Source organism: Lathamus discolor, chromosome 3 (genome assembly GCF_037157495.1).
Source record: "Lathamus discolor isolate bLatDis1 chromosome 3, bLatDis1.hap1, whole genome shotgun sequence".
NCBI lineage: Eukaryota > Metazoa > Chordata > Aves > Psittaciformes > Psittacidae > Lathamus > Lathamus discolor.
In genome coordinates this window covers 143,847,335-143,865,768 of record NC_088886.1, presented here as the reverse complement: position 1 = coordinate 143,865,768, position 18,434 = coordinate 143,847,335, and the positions used below count along the sequence as shown (strand labels likewise).

The 18,434-nt window shown below is 36.1% G+C and overlaps 1 protein-coding gene across 6 annotated transcripts in view; it reads right to left on the bottom strand.

Annotated features, from left to right (window-relative positions):
• The window catches only part of ATRNL1 (attractin like 1), a 543,705-nt gene that overhangs the window by 328,901 nt on the left and 196,370 nt on the right, over positions 1–18,434 (bottom strand). For all 6 annotated transcript variants that reach the window (XM_065672331.1, XM_065672333.1, XM_065672332.1 and 3 more), the window contains exon 21: positions 11,413–11,465. In XM_065672331.1, coding sequence (XP_065528403.1) covers positions 11,413–11,465 — 53 coding nt within the window. The remainder of the gene's footprint in view (positions 1–11,412; positions 11,466–18,434) is intronic.

Sequence of the window (18,434 nt, the reverse complement as noted above, 5' to 3'; positions counted from 1 at the left end):
GCAGACCCTTTTCAAGATCTCCCTACAACCACAGTCTATGGAGTTTGGAAACCAATGAACTAGAGAATTACAATCAAAATAGTAGTAAAAAAAAGCAATGAAAAGTGAGTGCATCAATTGGCAGTTACTAAAACATCAATTTTAGAGAAAAGGTCTAGATGCTTCTGATGATGGACCATTTCAGAGCTCATGGCACAGGCATCATGATTAGTCAAAACATTGAGTCTCCTACACTGGAGATATTCAAGGCCCGCCTGGACAAGTTCCTGTGTGATGTACTGTAGGTTACCCTGCTCTTGCAGGGGGGTTGGACTAGATGATCTTTTGAGGTCCCTTCCAACCCTTGGGATTCTGTGATTCTGTGATATAAGTGTTATTATTTAATAGTAAGGACTGCTCAGGAAACGAACTTTTGACACAACTGACATTCATTGTGATACCTTAATTCTTGTTAATATTCTTGCAGTGTTAGAAAAGTGGGAGAAAAGTACAAACAGAACCAAGAAAAAAAGTCTTACTTAAATATTATGGTAGAAATTAAAATTTATCTCTCCATGAAGTTTTCTTCATAATGATCTAGATGCATCACCAACTTTACAACACTCATATTAATACTACAACTCTACCATGCAACAGCATTTTGCAATATACTAGCATCAACACTCCTTAACCTATTTCTAATTGTTTTTTTCTCTAGTAATATAGCCTATACACGCTGAAGAGATCTTCAATCTCCTTGTTCTGACAACTGAAATTTCACATGTAAGAAACATTAAATTATTGACTTCATGTGTTATTGCCAAAGAGGGATGTTTCTTGTCATATAATTAATTAAAGCAGTTAAATTTTAAAGTTATTTTAAATCTTGCCCTAAAACTTTCAGTTTATTTTATAATCCCTACAAATTGGGTAATATGTTTCCTTTTAAAAATAAAGAAATTGATTTTTATTGCTAACATGGATTGGATTGATGCCCATAATATGGACACGGGAAAAGTGTAAATAACATTTTTAAACTGTTTATGCTTTTATACATGTATATGCTCAAGTTTTCACATAAATTTTGAAGATTCAGAAGTTATTCACACAATAACTTCTATGTGGATTATTAGCAGAGTTTTTATCCTGGTTCTTGAATAATTAAACACAGGTCTCAGCCATAGGAGCAACCCCTAGCTGATTCAGCCTTACAAGGAGACATAACATGCACTTCCTAAACTGGCTATAAATATACGAAGATAAGTAGGTGCTCCTGTAATATCTCAACATTTTCAAAATTCTCTTATTTCCTTTTTCTCATTATTTAGTTGAACTTTGCTTAAGAAACCTTGAATCTACAGTCCAAATGTCAGAACTTACCCCATGTTGCTTGACTCCATGTGATTTGTACAAAATACACAATGTAAATTGAAGTTGAGATGTTTCAACTTTGCTGATATTCTTTGCTGTTTCTCAAACAATTTTAACATGTTAGTTTTGAGAACCAAAACCTCTAATAACAAATAAATCCAGAACTCTTTCTGCAAAAATGCACTTCATACTAGACAGAAATGATGCATCTCATATACCTTGCTGTGCAGTCTCCTCTATCTTAAAGTCATGAACTGCAACAGGCACTTGTATGGTAAAAGATATAATATGCTAAATTGCCATACTTGCACAATGGACAGTAGAAATGCTTTTGTATTACAACTCTATAAAGAAGATGTAACACAAGCATCTTTTAATTTAAAACACCATTGGGTATATTTAAGTAAAATCTGTTGATTTAAATAATAACTTTCTCACTGGTTTTACTCATGCTAAGAATTGAGTGCCAATTCAGCAATGACCACTGATGGCATATTAACATTCCAAACATTCACAAATGAGATTGCATATCTGTAATAATGCCTAATCCAGACTATGAACCCTTTAAAACAGATACAGGAGGAAATACTTCAACCCTCAGTACAAAGTACAGAGTGACAAACTTGGGAAAAAATAAACCCAGATTCTCTTCCCCACTTCCTACAAATTTAACTTGTAGAGCTGGCAGTTAAGCACGTAAAATAAACTGTCTAGTGAAACTAAGCAAATGGAAAGAACAGGGAAAGAAGAAATGGAGCCCAAAAGGCTGTTTTTCTCAACTCCACCACAGTCACCCACTCTTCAGAGAAGATTTATTGTTCGCCTGAGAGAGGGAACCTTGGCCACCACAGCAGGGCTCACTGACTGCTTTCTGAAAGTGACTTGGAAAAGTCAATTTCCACCTCAAACAGCTGCTAGACATTAAAAGAAATATTCTGTTTCCCTAGCACTATTTTTTCTATAAACTAGGAACTAGATACGGCTGTGCTTTCATTAATTCATGGCTTTTTTTGGCCATGGAAAGAAAGTACCAGTAACTGAAACGCACAAGCAGAATAAACCTCTTCCTCTTTCATTGTTCTTTTTGTTCATTTGGTTGGTTGCTTGGTTTTTTTCAGATGATTAGTTTAATACAGAACAACTGATAGATTCCACTACTTTGAGATAGATTTCAGGCACAAACATTCTGACACAGCTTTTTTAGGAAGTGAATTATCATGTAAAAAGGAACAGCAAACTATAGCAAATACTGGCAGTCTGTTTGTTCTTGGTATCTGAAAAACGCTGATTGTTCCTATCACCTATACCTGACCTTCACGGAGGGTATAATGTGGTAGGCAATCCTCTCCAAAGAACATGAAGTAGGTGACATATTTGCATGATGTAGTCTTCCCTAGATGAATTTCATTTTTCTCTTTCCACCATTTAGTCTGCTGTTCATTCTAACATCTCTTTATTCACTAGAGCAGGTTGCTCCAAGCCCCATCCAACCTGGCCTTGAACACTGCCAAGGATGGGGCAGCCACAGCTTCCCTGGAGAACTTGTGCCTGTGTCTCTCTACCTCTCTTTCATTAGTCATTCCTAATGCCATGAAAGCGCCATGAAAGCCTTTAACACTTGAAAATCTGCTAGCCTGTGGTATCTATTTCTAGTCAACAAGAGTAGAATTCTAAAATTATTGTTTTACTGATGAAAAAATTGTTAGATTTTTGCCCTTTTAAGATTTTTCTTTCCACATTTTGCATAGCTTGTCATTTTTACAAAATTATTCTGATGGCCTTGGCATTTCCTTAAGGGGGTAACACGGTAAAGCATATTTATTTACCCATAACATAAAAAGACAAATCAAACACAGATATATTACTTCTCTACCAATATATCCTGATATTCCTTGACAGAAACATTTTTCAACTTTTCCTTAATGTCTTGTTTGCTATTGTATCTATTTTGCTAATGTATACTGCTGCTTTTTGACCTCTCACAGTTTGCTCTTCTATTTCATGTCAGCATTACACTTTGTATCAAGTGACTAGCAAATTACACTTTTCTGCCAAAGGGTTATATTTCTGGAATGTATTTTAAAACAATATTCACAATTCAAGCTAAGAAAAGTGGCAATAAATTAGTATCAAGGACTCATAGGCTACTTTATAGTATGCTGAAATTGAGCTGAGTTAGTCAGAAAGCTGAACAATGTGACAATGTCCACATTTTACCTAATAGAAAATTTGTTAAAGCTTATGTAACCTAAGATCTTGTCATCATCTTGAGACAGAAATGACGCTCAACTTATTTAAGCTATCTTACAGAGCTTGTCATTCAACTACTCTGCAAGGGCTTTACAACACTAACTCTAAAACTGAGACTGCTGTCTTGACTTTTACAAATATGTGGGCTAGGATGAGGTGGTTCAGGACCCAAGACAAGTGAAGAGCATACCTTAACAATAACTAGCCAACTGCATTATCTGTTCAGCCTGTAATAATGGAAAAGGCAAAACTATCCTCAAGTGCTTCATACTTGCAAGCAGAGAACAGTACCCCAGTTGACACGGAATACCTAGGTTTCTCCAAGAACTCCCAGTCAAAGGAATCAACACAAATTCTCTCACAATCCGTAAGCCATTTACTGAAGTCAGAGCAGGTTTTTTTTCCTATTTCAATTGGTTCAAGATTTCAGAACACATTGTTCCTTGAAGTTCCACTGATCAAGAATTCTGTCTTTTCCCTGACAAGTCAGCACAGGAACCAATGCAAGTGTAAAACCACCACAAAGGTTTTCCCTTCACTGTCAGAAGGGAAAGTAAATGGACACTGATGGATCCTTTACTGTGCCATTTGCTTCTTGCAACTCCAGTCTTGGGGAGCTCTAAGGTCTCCTGAGCGTTTGAGGAGTGACAGCTTCTGTCTTTGTAGACAGGTTAGGGAAACAAACAGACACAGCACACTGCATATAAAGCAAAAGGATTCAGAAAGTATTCAACCCTATGAAACCCAGCTCAACATACAGACAAAATAATTGTACATATGTAGATATTTGCATCAGTTTCCTTCACATTAAAAAAACTGCTTCACATATGGGCTACAGTTCCATACAAAGCAAGGTATTTCTTCTGAATGAATTTTCCAAGCCATCGAGTCTCTCTCACACTTCCCTCATCCAGATTCTCAAACTTAGAGTTCCATAAATAATCATAATGCATGCTTAAATTTTTCTGTAATAGGTAAATTTATAGTAATTGGTATTTTACTCTAATACTACATACTATGTTTGCAAGACAAATATAAACAATATAAAAAATAATTATGCAACCTGTGGAACAGCCTCTCAGGTGATGAAGGCCTATAGGTCACACTTTTATTTGCATATATTACAATGTATGTTTATCTATTATTTTCTTCTGCTTAGCAGTTAGGAAGCTAGTTTATCCAGTGTAGTGGCATCTTCTTTTGACTTAGGAGTGGCATATCTAAGTCACTACAAGGACTTTGTCTACTTTGGCGAAAGGTATTAAATAGTATCAATAAGGGGATGCCAATTAGTAAAGTCAGTGATACATCAGCAAAAGCTTTCAGAGAAAGCAAATAAACTTCGTTTAAAAAAGGGGGGGGTTAAACAAAGCTAATCCCCAATATTAAGTAAATACATACATGCAAATACTGTTCAATCCACAGCAAAGTCTGAAAATGATTGGCAGCAAAACTGTTTCTTTAGCCTGCCCAACAAAGCTGCAAAGCCAACCCAGCATTTGGCAAATGGGTACGCAGAGCCTGGGGTGAGACCATAACACTTAATTAGGAGTTTCAGATTCTTGGTGTGGTTATTGTGTTAATTCTCTGGAAGGCGACAGTTGGTTTGTTTATTTTAGACAGTTTGGTTATTTTAGCTTAGGGCAAAGACTCCATTTGTCTGTTGCTCTTTATGCGTTCTAAGTTGGTAGGCTCGTTGAGGCTAATCTTGTCTCAAACCATCCTAGAATTGTCTGATTTAAACTATAATCTGTTCCACAAGACTCTTTAAACATTAAGATTTCTTTTTAAATAGAATTTATTTGTATAAGCCCATATATTCCAAAGAGAATGTGAGTCATTATTGCTACTGTATTGATAAATATTAAACATTGCTTCAGTCTGTATCAAAGTCAATCAGTGTTAGACACAACTGGTGGAAATCGTTATTTTAAGTCAAGCATGAGAGTTTTACAGCTTCAGTATGTATTTAGTTTAATGTTGTCCCAAAAGAAAACATGGATTCTACAAATCAGTAGCAAAGCATCTAACGGCTGCTATACATCTCACAACTCCACTAAAATAAACACCTTTTTCATAGCTAAAATTTATTGTTTATACCCTTTAAGTTTCAACATAATTTTTAAAGATCTGGAAAATCTCCACTAACAGTTTTATTAAAATTGCTGCTTGCTATTTATCTTCTAAAATACTCTCCTTGGAATGTTCTTGAGCTTAATTTTTCTCTAAGCATAGCAAGTCTGCCACCTAGTGCTTTATGGATACCTGTAGTACACATTTTATTTCATATTATATTTTTCTTCATTTCAATATAAGATGCCATGCTCTAAGTCACTGAATGCATATACATGACCTGTATGTTGGCCTGCACACACTCAGGCTGCTCAAAACTCACATTGTATTTTCTTACTGGCAGGTTGCCTTATAGGTTTCAACAGCTATCAGGCCATATTTGTATTTCTTGACTAGCATGCAACCATCTTATAATGTGCTCTTCGCTGTCAGATCTGAAAGTTCACAGCAATTTTAAAAGGAAAAACCTGCAATTTATTTTATAAAAAACAAAGTTAAAAAACAATATATTATGTCAGTATAGGATGAGAAATATTAGGGAAGCCAATGTTTCTTCAGCCCCGTGCAGCGCTATACAGTCTCTTATTTGGAGGGGAGTACTGTCACAGTGTGGTACCCCCAGCACTGGAGACAGGCACACCTTAGAATGGGCTCTGAGCTAATTGCTGCTGATATTAACTTCTTAAGATCCAGGAACAACTCTTTCTTAGCAGCATCCTACATGTAAGAAAAGAGCTGAGAAATTATGAGGAAAAGGAAGCATAAAACAGATTTCAAGCATCAGGGCTGGAGCAGCCCAGGAACTGATTTATGGTAGATCCCAGTGTGCTACTCACAAACTGAGAGCATCCAGAGCCAAGTTTCATCCAAACCAGCACCCATCTGTCCCTAGAACTATTTTTTTTTTTTTTTGCAGAAGTTTTTTATGTCTACTCTTCTGTAAAGATGAAGACCTAGGGTGCTGAAAGTTTCATATACTAAAGTGTGCTGCCCTGCAACACTCTACTGCTGACTATTTTAAAAGAACAACCAATCTGCAGAACCAAATGGAGAAACTACTTGTTCCCTCTCTTCACTGCTGATGATAGTACCCAGGAATAATAAAAAATGCTTCTAAACATTATTTCTTATAGGGTAAAAGGGAATAAGAAACAGAAGTATCTAAATCCACATGCATTTTTTCAACTATATTTTCGTACCTTGTACTAGATTGGTCTTAGCTAGGAAATTTCTTAGTGGAATAGGCAACTTGAGTACTCAGCTGGGAATTCTAACAACTATGCAGGCAAACAATGCAGTTTACACTCACAGTACTGATTTGTTGTATGCTTTTGCGTGTAGTGGTATTAGATTCTATCACTTGTACTTCTTGTTTAAAACATAGCATTGAAAGCATGACACTCAAAGTAATGTACGTAAAACAGACATTTTGGAAAGACTTTTACCTTAGCAATATAGATATCTAAGAGTTTATGAAGAAAAGTATCACATCCTTTCAAAACAAGTGGTTTTTAGCAAGCCTATAATTCACCCTCTGTATAGTAATAAACCACGACTTTTAAATTTAAACTCTCATTTTCTCTAGAACACTGGTTAGCTATTCCTCCATTTATGATTTATAGCTTTGTGTCTGTATATAACCCAGATCAAAATCACAGAAGTGGCATTTACTCCAGTGATTCCTCCCAATCAGTCTAAACCCATCTGTTTTGGCTGCATGTTTCTTTACACCCAGAAGCACTGATTCCAACAACAATGTATTTCTAATGCTGATGTCGGAAGAACTAATCCAGCCATTTGGATGCATACTTTGCTATCTAGGTGCCACTGTTATACATCATGCTGGCTGAGATACCAAAAAACAATAGCAACAACAGATATGAATGCATCTTGACAAAATGGTATATTTATGGTTTGTGTACATGCATAAGTCAGCTGCATAACCACCTCTGGCCTCCACTCAGAATTCATTTATACGGATTGAATTAGCTTCCAATCATTCACAGAAAGATTGGCTTTCGACAGAAAGGCCTTGGGATACAGAGCCTCCCTACCAGAATTACAGAGAAACCATCCAGAAGCAGACTTATACCAAATCTACAAGAATATTTACATGGACAAACAGAACTGTGGCTTTTAAATTCATGAAGCTTTCTTTTGTATTCATATTCTTTTTATTATGTGTAAGAAATCTTTCATAAAACTTCCTCTGCTATTCCTAAGCAATGGCACATCAGACACTTTTGGATCAAGAAATCCTGCCTCACAAAATGTTCCTGAGCTGCAAATTGTTGGAGGTAAAGAGAGAAACAGCACTGTTTGTTTGTCCATTTGCTATATTCTTTCCCTAGCATTCATATTCAGCCTCTACTGACAACGGGGTACTAGAATAGATGGACTATCACACAGCTGCTCATGCATTCTTATGCATTCTACCTTTTTCTAACTTTTATATCTATGAAGCATTTTCTTATTCTCTTACTTGGAGAAGTCTGTTCTCTCTACTTTTTCAATACAGTGAAGTCATGAAATAAAAATAGGTTTAATAGAATCAATGGGTGACAATTTTCACACATCCTAGATACTACACTATTGCACACACTATTACGCATTTCCTACTCTACTTTTATTAAGTTTTGATAATTTAAAGTAGAAAAACTACTCACATCCAGTACTGTCATGTTTTCAAATGCTGTAACAGAATGAACCTGATGTTTAACAAACTGTTCCTGTTATCTCTATGACTTGATGGCTTCACTACTTTCTCTTTTGGCATAGTATTTGTATTTAGAAGTCCCTGCAGTGTTGCAGTATGCTACTTCCTATATAAGTCTCATTCTTTGTGATCATTCTAGACCTGCTTTCCCATGTTTTCATTTGTGCTGACTGACTTATCCAATTACAACATAAGCCATGTACAGTATTCTGTTTACTCTCCTATAGCACTACAAAAGGAAACAAGGAAGAAGCTAAAATTATCGGTCCTATCTCACTGGCTAACTTGAGAGTTTACTTACTAGCTTAAATTAATAGTCTACTGTTGTTAACACCAGTACCTACATCATCACCAGTCCATTCTCTTTCCTAGGCTTGAAGATGGCAATAACAGGCAAGGGGGAGGAAAGGACGATGCAAGAACTAGGAAAACTGGGAAGAGAGCTGAAAGAGAGGAAACCAGCTAAACTTCTATCGGGCAGTGGGCATTCACAGTATCACAAATTGCAGGAAGTTACTCTAAGGCAACAAGCATTCTCAACCCATACTCTGCTGCTGAAGAATTGATGTCATCCAATATCAGACAAAAGTTGGACATACCCTCAGGACTTAACTCTAAGGTTCTGGCTAAGGAAATCATTGCACTTTGGGGCAGTATTTCCACAAGTGAAAAAGAAAAGCCAAAAAATACAAAATTTGAACACTTAAAAATGGTAATTTTGAGGATGTCTAAATTCAGGCACATGGCTAAAAGCTTTCCTGAAGAAAATCCCAACCATAGAGCAAATTACAAGCTGTATTCCTGTTTTCGTACCATTCTCTGATTTTTGATTCTGAGACAGAGAAACAAATGTGTCTAGAATTTTTCTCATAACCTGACACTGCTCATAAATGTATGCAATTTGTTTATGTTTCGTATTTTCCTCCCTCCTGAGCAATAACTATTCCTGTGCTGTAAAAGTAGGAATATTCTTCACTTCAAGGAGAAGTAGCAGTAAAAGTGACTAAAGTTTCTTACAGAGTACTGAAATAAACACAGAAAAATACCACCCAAATGTTTGCCTTATACAAAAGCAAAATATTTTCTTATAGTCCATGGTACAGCCATATTTTAAAATACATCTGTAGATAAGAAATTGGAACATCTCTTTATGACAGATATATATTTTCATACATGATTTAGCAGGTAATGGATGGTGCTGATAAGCAATTGTCATTGAAATCTGAGGTCAGTCAGTTATCCACAAATTAACAATTTCACATTATGGTGCATCAGCCACCAAATGCAAGAAATAAAGAACTCAATTATTTTGAATTAGCACAGGCTCCTTATCACCTCCAGATAAAGTAACTCTGAAAATCATTTATATACACTATTTTAAATGATTAAAAGTATTAAAAGAAGATTTATCATTCTAAGACAACAAGATCTTCAAACTATTTTGAAATCTGACAGAAGACAAATAATAGTAGTGAGTAAAAGGTGAAAGGGTATCTTGAATATAGCTCAATTTGTCTCCAACATGATTTATAGAGCCAACCTGCAACATGATGGCAAAAAATAAGTTTTTTCACGGAGGTGCCTGAGGTCCACAAATCTCATTATTGTCATTTCTTTTCTGCCCCTCAAATTTAATAACATTTATTTGTAAAGGACAAAATAAATATTGGTACACATATCAAAAAGCGTATAAGGCACTCTCTTCATAGCATGAGCTTCTTGTGTACCCATTATCTAGCTTTAAATCTACAAGATTTATAAAATTCCTAGATAAAAGTTAAATTCCTCTGAATACTGAAATTTGTTTTAAAACAAAAAAAAATTCTTATGCAATAAATAACAAATGAAATTGAATTTATTGATCGACAGTATCTTTAGAACACAGTTTTAAGGAGTATTCAAGTTTAAAGAATTCCATTGAAACCTAACCTGCCTGTAAGAACAAAAAAAAACAACAACCCACACCACGTTTCTTTAATGCCTGGCAAGAAGAGTACATGTTTTAGGCCTAGGTGTATGTCAGCATCTGTAATGCAGCATGTGTCTATTTTGCTCTGTAAAACATACCTTGCAGATGCAAATCATTTAAGGTATAAAAGAAACATTAGTAAAAAACGAAACATTCGTTTATTAGGTAAATGATGCCTTAAAGAGATCCTAAATCGAAGCTTCTGTATACATTCTACAATGAAATGCTAAAAGACCAAAACTCAGAATGAATGATATAAATATATTCAGAGATACGTATTTGTGTAAATTTAAATTTCAGGCAAGGATGATGTTAGGACGCTGTAGACAAATTGATCCAATTGTCAGACATTGAGCAGGTATGTGGAAAAGTTGCAAAAAGTAAAATACTGTTCTCCAATATTCAACATGTTTTTATGATGATTAAAATTACTATTTAGCATTGATACTGGCACAACAAAATTGGCACAGCTCACTAAGGGATTTCTGCGCATGAGTAATATGCATCCTCATCCCTTCAGGTCTTCCACTATGACTATGAAAATGTAATGCTTTAAAGTAACTTTGCCAGAGGCACCTTATGTACAACAATAAGAACATGGAGACACAGTATCATTTTATGGTACTCTGGAGAGCAGCTGTATAGCATTGTCCCTGGAAGAAAGACTGCCTAACCATTCAAAACATCCCCCGAATGCAGTGCTGCTTAGTATCTTTGCATTTCCCCACCACTAATTCTGTCTCAGAAACAATGATACAAGCATTTATCCCTTTCATTCACATATGTTGAGGTACAGAGAGAGAATAACCCAATGGCTTGCCCATTCCCCCTAACCTAGGCATAAGGAATCAATTTCTAGTAGACTTTAACTTTCATGCTGGCGGATAAAGTAACAGAGAAGCCCAGTGGAGCATTTTATTTTTCAGTCACAATATCAACATGCCCAACTTCAGAAAATCTTAAGAAAAATATTTTGGTTTTCTAAGGAAATGAAATTATAACATAATATGTAAAAAGCATTTAGGTACTGAACATTAAAAATATAAGTACTCACAGTAGCATGTTCCCCTAAGTGGATTTCCAAGATACCTATTTTCAGAGTCACAGCTGCAGGGGGAAAAAAGACAAAACCAAACATTCCCATTAAACACGGAATAGTCTTAACAAAAATGCAGCTAGAATATTTATTCCAAATAGCGTAGTTTCATTACTAGTAGCACAGTTACATGAAAATAAGAAGTATTTGACAGAGTTTGTAATTAGGGTGTGCTACTTTCCAGAGACACTTCTCCTTATAAAAGAAACACAGAGTCACTAGACTCTTGAATAAGGCACTTACTTATTCAAATGATGTGCTTAAACATGGTGCCTAATGTAGGACTTGCTATAGGTGGTATATCTCCACTAATGAACAGGCAGCCAGCCAGGGAGGCCAGGCACTGGATCCTTCACTATTCATGCCACTTCAGTGATACTCTACTCCTTTGGCTGGTTTTGATCTGTCCCTCTCCAAAACAGCAGCTGAGCATCCATCAGGGGGATCATCAACGGCAGACAGCATCCCCAAATACACCTCCCTCTAACACGCACAGTTCTGAAACACCATGAGACCTGGCTTTGCACCCTCAGTCACCTTCCACACTTTTTCACACCATCCCTTCAGCAATGGAACGTATGTTTTCCATTTCCAGCCATACAAACACCACTCTGGTAGGCTGCAATGCCTCCATATTATTTCCAACTCTTCCAAAATATCCCTAAATACAAAATAACAGTTACATTTTTATAGCACCACAAAGGACCAAGAGGTAACCCAAAACTATCTGCTGTAGAGATCTAGTCCTAAACTATGTAGGATTATGACTATGACAACTGGCTTCTGAGCCAGTAATTGCAGCCATATCTGTAGCACTGTAAGCACAGCAGTGTGTCAGTTACTTAGCTTCTCTAAACTTCAGAAGCAATTGCTTCCTTCATCAACCATCTAGGGCAGTAGGTGAAATTTAGACTGAATACAATGTACTGATGCTGCTGACAAAATGTATCTCCAGCTCCTACATGTACACATCTTTCTTATTGGTAAGATATACAGTTATTTTCAGAGGCATGAAATACCCTATAGGACTTCAAAGTGATCAAATTGAGTCACATCAACTTTCTCTAAAAATGCCAAGTACCTTGACAGAAAATGATTATTCTGCTTTTGATTTTCTTGGCTATTCCTCAGAAGTCTCCAGCAAGATTATAATTTCTATTAAATATACAGAATGATTCCTAAAACAAAGAGAAAGCTTATCATTGCCTATTAAATTAAATATATTTTCCCAGAGGAAATCTGGATCATTTAATAGCTTGGACTAAATCTTCATTATTTTAAGAAATTTAAATTGCAATGAGATTTTTTTAGTTGTTATTTTATTTGTAATATTTAAAACACTTTCTAATTTAGATGCCTCATCATTTAACAAGTTGCAGACTGTAGAATAATGTTTGTATTTCTGTTGGTCTCTTCAATAGTTTCCAACTGGTAATTCTTAACATGCTATTAAAAAATAGGCAGAGAATCTCCTTGACCCTTGCTCACTCCTGGTCTCATGTCACTGTGAGAGCTCTTCACAAGATCAACTATAAAGAAATTCAACATTTTTTAATAGAGATACACTTTTGCTGTAACCCCAAGAAATCAAAAAACTCTGTGTTTCAGCTCTAACTGCAGCACACACTTTGTGCTCTTCTCCACACAGACACATCAGCACTACGGTCCTTTCTACGGAATTTAGTAGGATTGATGATCAAGTATCTCTCTTGCATGTATAAAGGAAAGGAGAAAATAATCTCAAGTAATAATACTAGTCTGCTGACACGCTTTTTTCTAAACCACAAAACACTAACTAAACTCTTCAAAGAACAGCTCACTACTTAAAACAGATTAGGCTTGTAAAATTAGACTTTTGTGTCTGGAAGTGTCTTTAGGTTGGCAAATTTGAAAGAAGGAGCTTAAGGAAGAAGAATCACTTTTGAATGAAGAGTTTAAAAGAATTTCCTTTTCCTGTAAGATTGTCACATAAATGAGACAATACATCATGTCATGAATAACAACTTGATAGATATTACTGTAAGAGGATTTTTTTTTTCCTTTTTAATTATTTCAAAGGCAAAGTAGAATATTAAATATAGGCAGTATTCAGGATATGCTGGGGTTTTATACTCAAACACACAAATATATTTTATACAAATAACTGTGTATTCAGAGATTAAGGAAGATGGAAAGAAATTTACCCTGCTGCTTACTGATAAAAGCATAATTTATGCATTAAATGGACGAGCAACCTCCAACCACCACTTGCAATAAGCTGTGCAACCTTACCTCAGGAGAGACTAAAATTCTGCTGTGAACTCTTGCTGGCCACAGTATCCACCTGTGGTGATTTGACCCAGGGTCTAAAAGAAGTTTGGTTTGCTCCTAACACAAACCAGGACTTTCTTCTTTTTATTTTTATTTAAATCTTTAAAATCTTTATTAAAAAAAGAATGTTGTTTCCATACAGCTTCCCTTCTCCATTCAGCTACCTCTCTAATCAGATGAAGACATCTCCTGTGGATCAATAATTACCAGAACCCAGGGATTTCCAGCATCACATATACCTTTCTGGGTTTTTCACTTCTATTACTGGAAAAACACATGAATACATAAAATAAAAATCTCTATAAAATCCGTTTAATGCATCACAGATTTCACTACTTAAAAGAATGCACAAAAGAATGGTTAATACAAAAATTACTAGGTAAGGAATATTTTACAATATACAAGTACTCATAAGTATTCATTCAAATCCAAATAATTACTAATTCTCTGACAATTATAGAAATGACCTTCAAGATTCTGGAAGAGAAAATGGCAATGCAATTTTACAGCCAGCATTTCAGTTGTTTCAGCACAATGCATGATGGAATTATAAAATAAAAACAGTGAAATACACCACAGCACAGTATTTATATATATTATCATATATGTTATACTTTCTGTATTGGGAGCCTCATGGAAGTCACTTTACTCAAGGACCTAGTGATCTCAGAAAAGGCATGTCTGATGCAGTAGTCCTTGTTTGCCTGGCCCAGAAAGCCCATTTGTGAGCATGGGTAAGGGAAGGTGTTGGACAGCCCTAAACCAGCCTGTGCTGTGTGCTGCTGGGTGTTATCAAAGAACCTTCCAGCTTATCAGGAGGAATACATGTTTTTGTTTCTACACAAGACAAGAGGCACCAGGGTATGGGAGGGAGAAGGCACCTCTCCATGGACAGGATCTGTGCAGCACACCAGGAGAAAATCCATGCTGGGTCCATCCAGTGCCAGATGCACATGAGGTTCACAGCAACTGATGGGGCACAAAATTCACCTGATACCTGTATTCCTCTTTTTATTCCATCTTATTAAAACAGCTAGTTTATTATGCCATTTGTTGCCAGGCCTTACTGAGATACAGAAAGAACCCTGCACCATCTCTTTCACTTCCTCAGTGCAGAACACCTTCATAATGTATATTAGGAATAGCATGAGGTAGAGTTCTTAGTAGTTAGAGAAGCCTGCTTTAATTCAAATTAAAATTGCCACTTAAAAACTTAGTTTTCAGTGGAACGAAAAGATGAAACTAATAGGATTAGGAATACATCTAAAATTATTCACATGAGAACATATGCTAGGCTTTGAATAAATTTAGCATTGTCTTTTAATCCTATCCTATTTCATTAAGCGTATGTATTGCTCTGCATTAGTCACTAATTATGGTTCCAATTACAAAATTTCCTATTCTCTGAATTGTTTCCTTATGAGCTTTACTCATTGTAGTAATTTTTTCCAGCTTTTCCAAAAGCCACCGCACATTTGACCATATGTGAAGCATAATATATGCCTCATATCTGCGAAATGGGAGCTACACTCGTTATTTTATGTGCCACAGGGCTATGATCATTTGCTTTAAGTGGTGATAATGAATGAGCAGTTCTACTCTGGCATGACTCCAACGACACAACTCCCATTTACAAGGACAAATGGAGGAAGGCTCCTCCCAGGTTAGGTACAAATTCTATGGTTTGTTCCAATACAAAAGTATTCAATTCATCAAGGTCACTGACCTTCTGATGGCCTGCTATTAGCAGTTACTCCCCAACCACTCCCTCAATTATCCTTTCAAAACTGAACCATTCTCTTTCACTTTCTTTTTCTCCCCAGATTTCCTGGAAGTTAAAAATAAAAGTTATTGACAAATGCATTAAAACCCACCCACTTCTCTCATATGTTTATGATGAAGTGATTGATAATTTCTGGCTTTCTCTTTAAATACCTTAAATTTCTCCAAAAGTACGCATCTACAAGATTCACAGATTTGGCTTATTTTAATGAATGAATTAAAGGCTTTTTTGTAAGAGAATTTACAAATAACCCTCTGTTAAAGCTTAGCAATGTGTATGATCTCATGCACTATATTTGCATCTTCCAAACTTAAGAAAGCTAAGGAACTGGCAGTAGACAAATATGTAATTTTATTTTCCTTCCTAGTATCTCCCTTAACAAAGGGTACACCTTTAAGCTTCTCACCTAAAGAAGACAGTCAGAATATAACACCAACCTACATCTACAGCTTTATAGACTAGCAAACATCATATGGAAATCTTCTTATAACAGTTCATCTAACCTTTCATCACAAAGACAGGATTCTTTTGTAGTTCTGCTGCCACCACTGACAGGTAAACCTATTCCTCCAATTCAGTTCCAAGCAAAGGAAAAGAGAAACAGGGGAAGAGTAACCTACGGCTGGTATTTCCTCTAGCTGAGTCTGACTTTAATGCCAAACTCCCACAAAAGACAAAAATGTATGTCAGACCACTCTAAAAGACAATATTCTTTTATTCAACTGATTCCCTGCTGAAGCACTTGTATCTTGTTCCTGGCCCAGGCATAGTCTTGTCAACTATATTCAGTAAATATTTATGACCCTTACCTCACATTTTGTCCTTGCAAATGAACACAGACCACTTCCACAGAGTCTGGGGAAGAACTGTCATCATTCTGATTTACGACTTGTCATAAATGGGCCTGGGACTTTAACTAGTTTCTCAGAATTGCACCTACAAGTGGTTCCTGATAAACAGACTAATGGACTTAGCAGGCCTTGGCCCTGACTGGTGCCTTGACCCAGCTTTTAGAGGAGTCAGAATATCTTTTAGGACTACTGTTCAATTTCTGCTCAACTCTATTCTAGCCTTGACTTGTCCTTCTGTCCCCTCTCTCCCCTATCTAGCCAGTGGTCTTACTTCTGCTGTCCTCCATTAACAATTTCTGCATCTGATCTTGCCCCAGTTCCTAATCTTGCACAACAGGCTCCTGTGTTTGTTCTACCTTCCTGGTACCACATTGGTATGATGTTATGGGGTTTTTGACTAGTGGAATACTATTTAACATAACAATCTGGTTACTTGGGACACCTCATAACCAAAGTTCAAACAGTTTTTGTAAAGCTAAACTTAAGACATCTCTAGTCACATGGTTAGAACTGTGGCATCCTACGTGGGCTATGAAGCATTACTACATTCTATACTACTACATACTCAGCATTAAAAATACATCCATGGTGCTATGACTGTGGCTTTTGCAGATATTTATGAGATAGCTGATGAACCTTTACTAATCGGTGTAGTACCACTTAGCTCAGCACAGATTCACACACAGGTATTTACCCTCCTTGTTAATTATCCCTTCTTGAAAGTCATGCAAGATTTCCTATTCGAAAAGCAGCTCTCCAGCAATGAGAAAATGAGCTGAGGCATATGGTGAACTATGGTAACTGTAACTGGCTAATTCAGAACATTTTGGAAGTGATGCCATAGAAACTACAGATTTTCAGCTTAAGAGTTGTGACTTGTGGATAAAAGCATAAACCTCAGATGTTCTTGGGTTATTAACAGGGCCAGAAGAGTGAGTGACTGACGAATCCCAATTCACACTTGTGCCTGGATGCGAGAGAACAAAAATCCCCAGATCTTTACTTAAGCCTGCTTGGTTTCAGTACCTTTTCCACTGAACTGCCAAAGAACAGCCACATCTTCTAACCACCAATAACACTTAAACAGATATCGTCAAAAGCAAAGACAGCAAGCGACTTTGGAAGCAGCAGAGTTATGCTACTCCAACCTGTCTCATATATTGGGAGTTCAGGCGTATTTAAAAGATTCAGAAGCAGCATCATTCTCCCACAGAAGCACCAAGATTCAAATGTCACCATTGAGCTCAGATGATGTATTTACTGAAAAATAGGTACTGTCAGCAAAGTTAATCAGTTTTGTGATTTTCAGAGAATAGGTTTGTTTAATTGCTAAGTTTTATTCTGGTTTTATCCCACTACCATAATCTTTATTTTGCTGCAGTAAAATACACAAATTAATAATCTGTAAATGCAACTATATCCCTCTTATAGTTAAGGGTCCCCTTCTTGACTGTACTGACACTGTTCTATATTATCCCAATATTCTCATTAATACTGAAGTATGTGAACAGTTCTCTCATTTTTTTGAGCCGTGATACGGCATCTCTGGTTCTAATGTAAAAATTGGACATTTTCTCTCTTTTCAGTGCCAAGATCCTTCCAGTCAGGAGCAACCTTTCTGCTTTAGATACAAAGAATTATCAGCCTACCTCTTAAGATAATGATAACCTAAAAAGGGTAAAAGGTACTAGGATTTATGTTTCCAGTTAGGACTTTTTAATACTGTGGGGAAATGATTTGTTTCTTCTTGTAAGTGCATGTAACGATGTCTTGAGACAATGCTTTTTTTTCCTGTAGATTAATTTGTTCCTTCTTCATACAACTCATGAAAAAAGCTTAGCCAGCAATACTTGGGTTTTTTTTTTTTTAATCTAGACTGATCCCATTAAAAAAAAAAAAAAAAAAAACCCAAAAACAACCCCAAAAAAGCTAAAACCTAAAACCTTCTATCTTCATGAGAAAATCTTCCATTTCTAGATTTCCCTCACATTATCCAAATCTTTCTTCTCTGCAAGTTCAAGAATAATTCATATTAC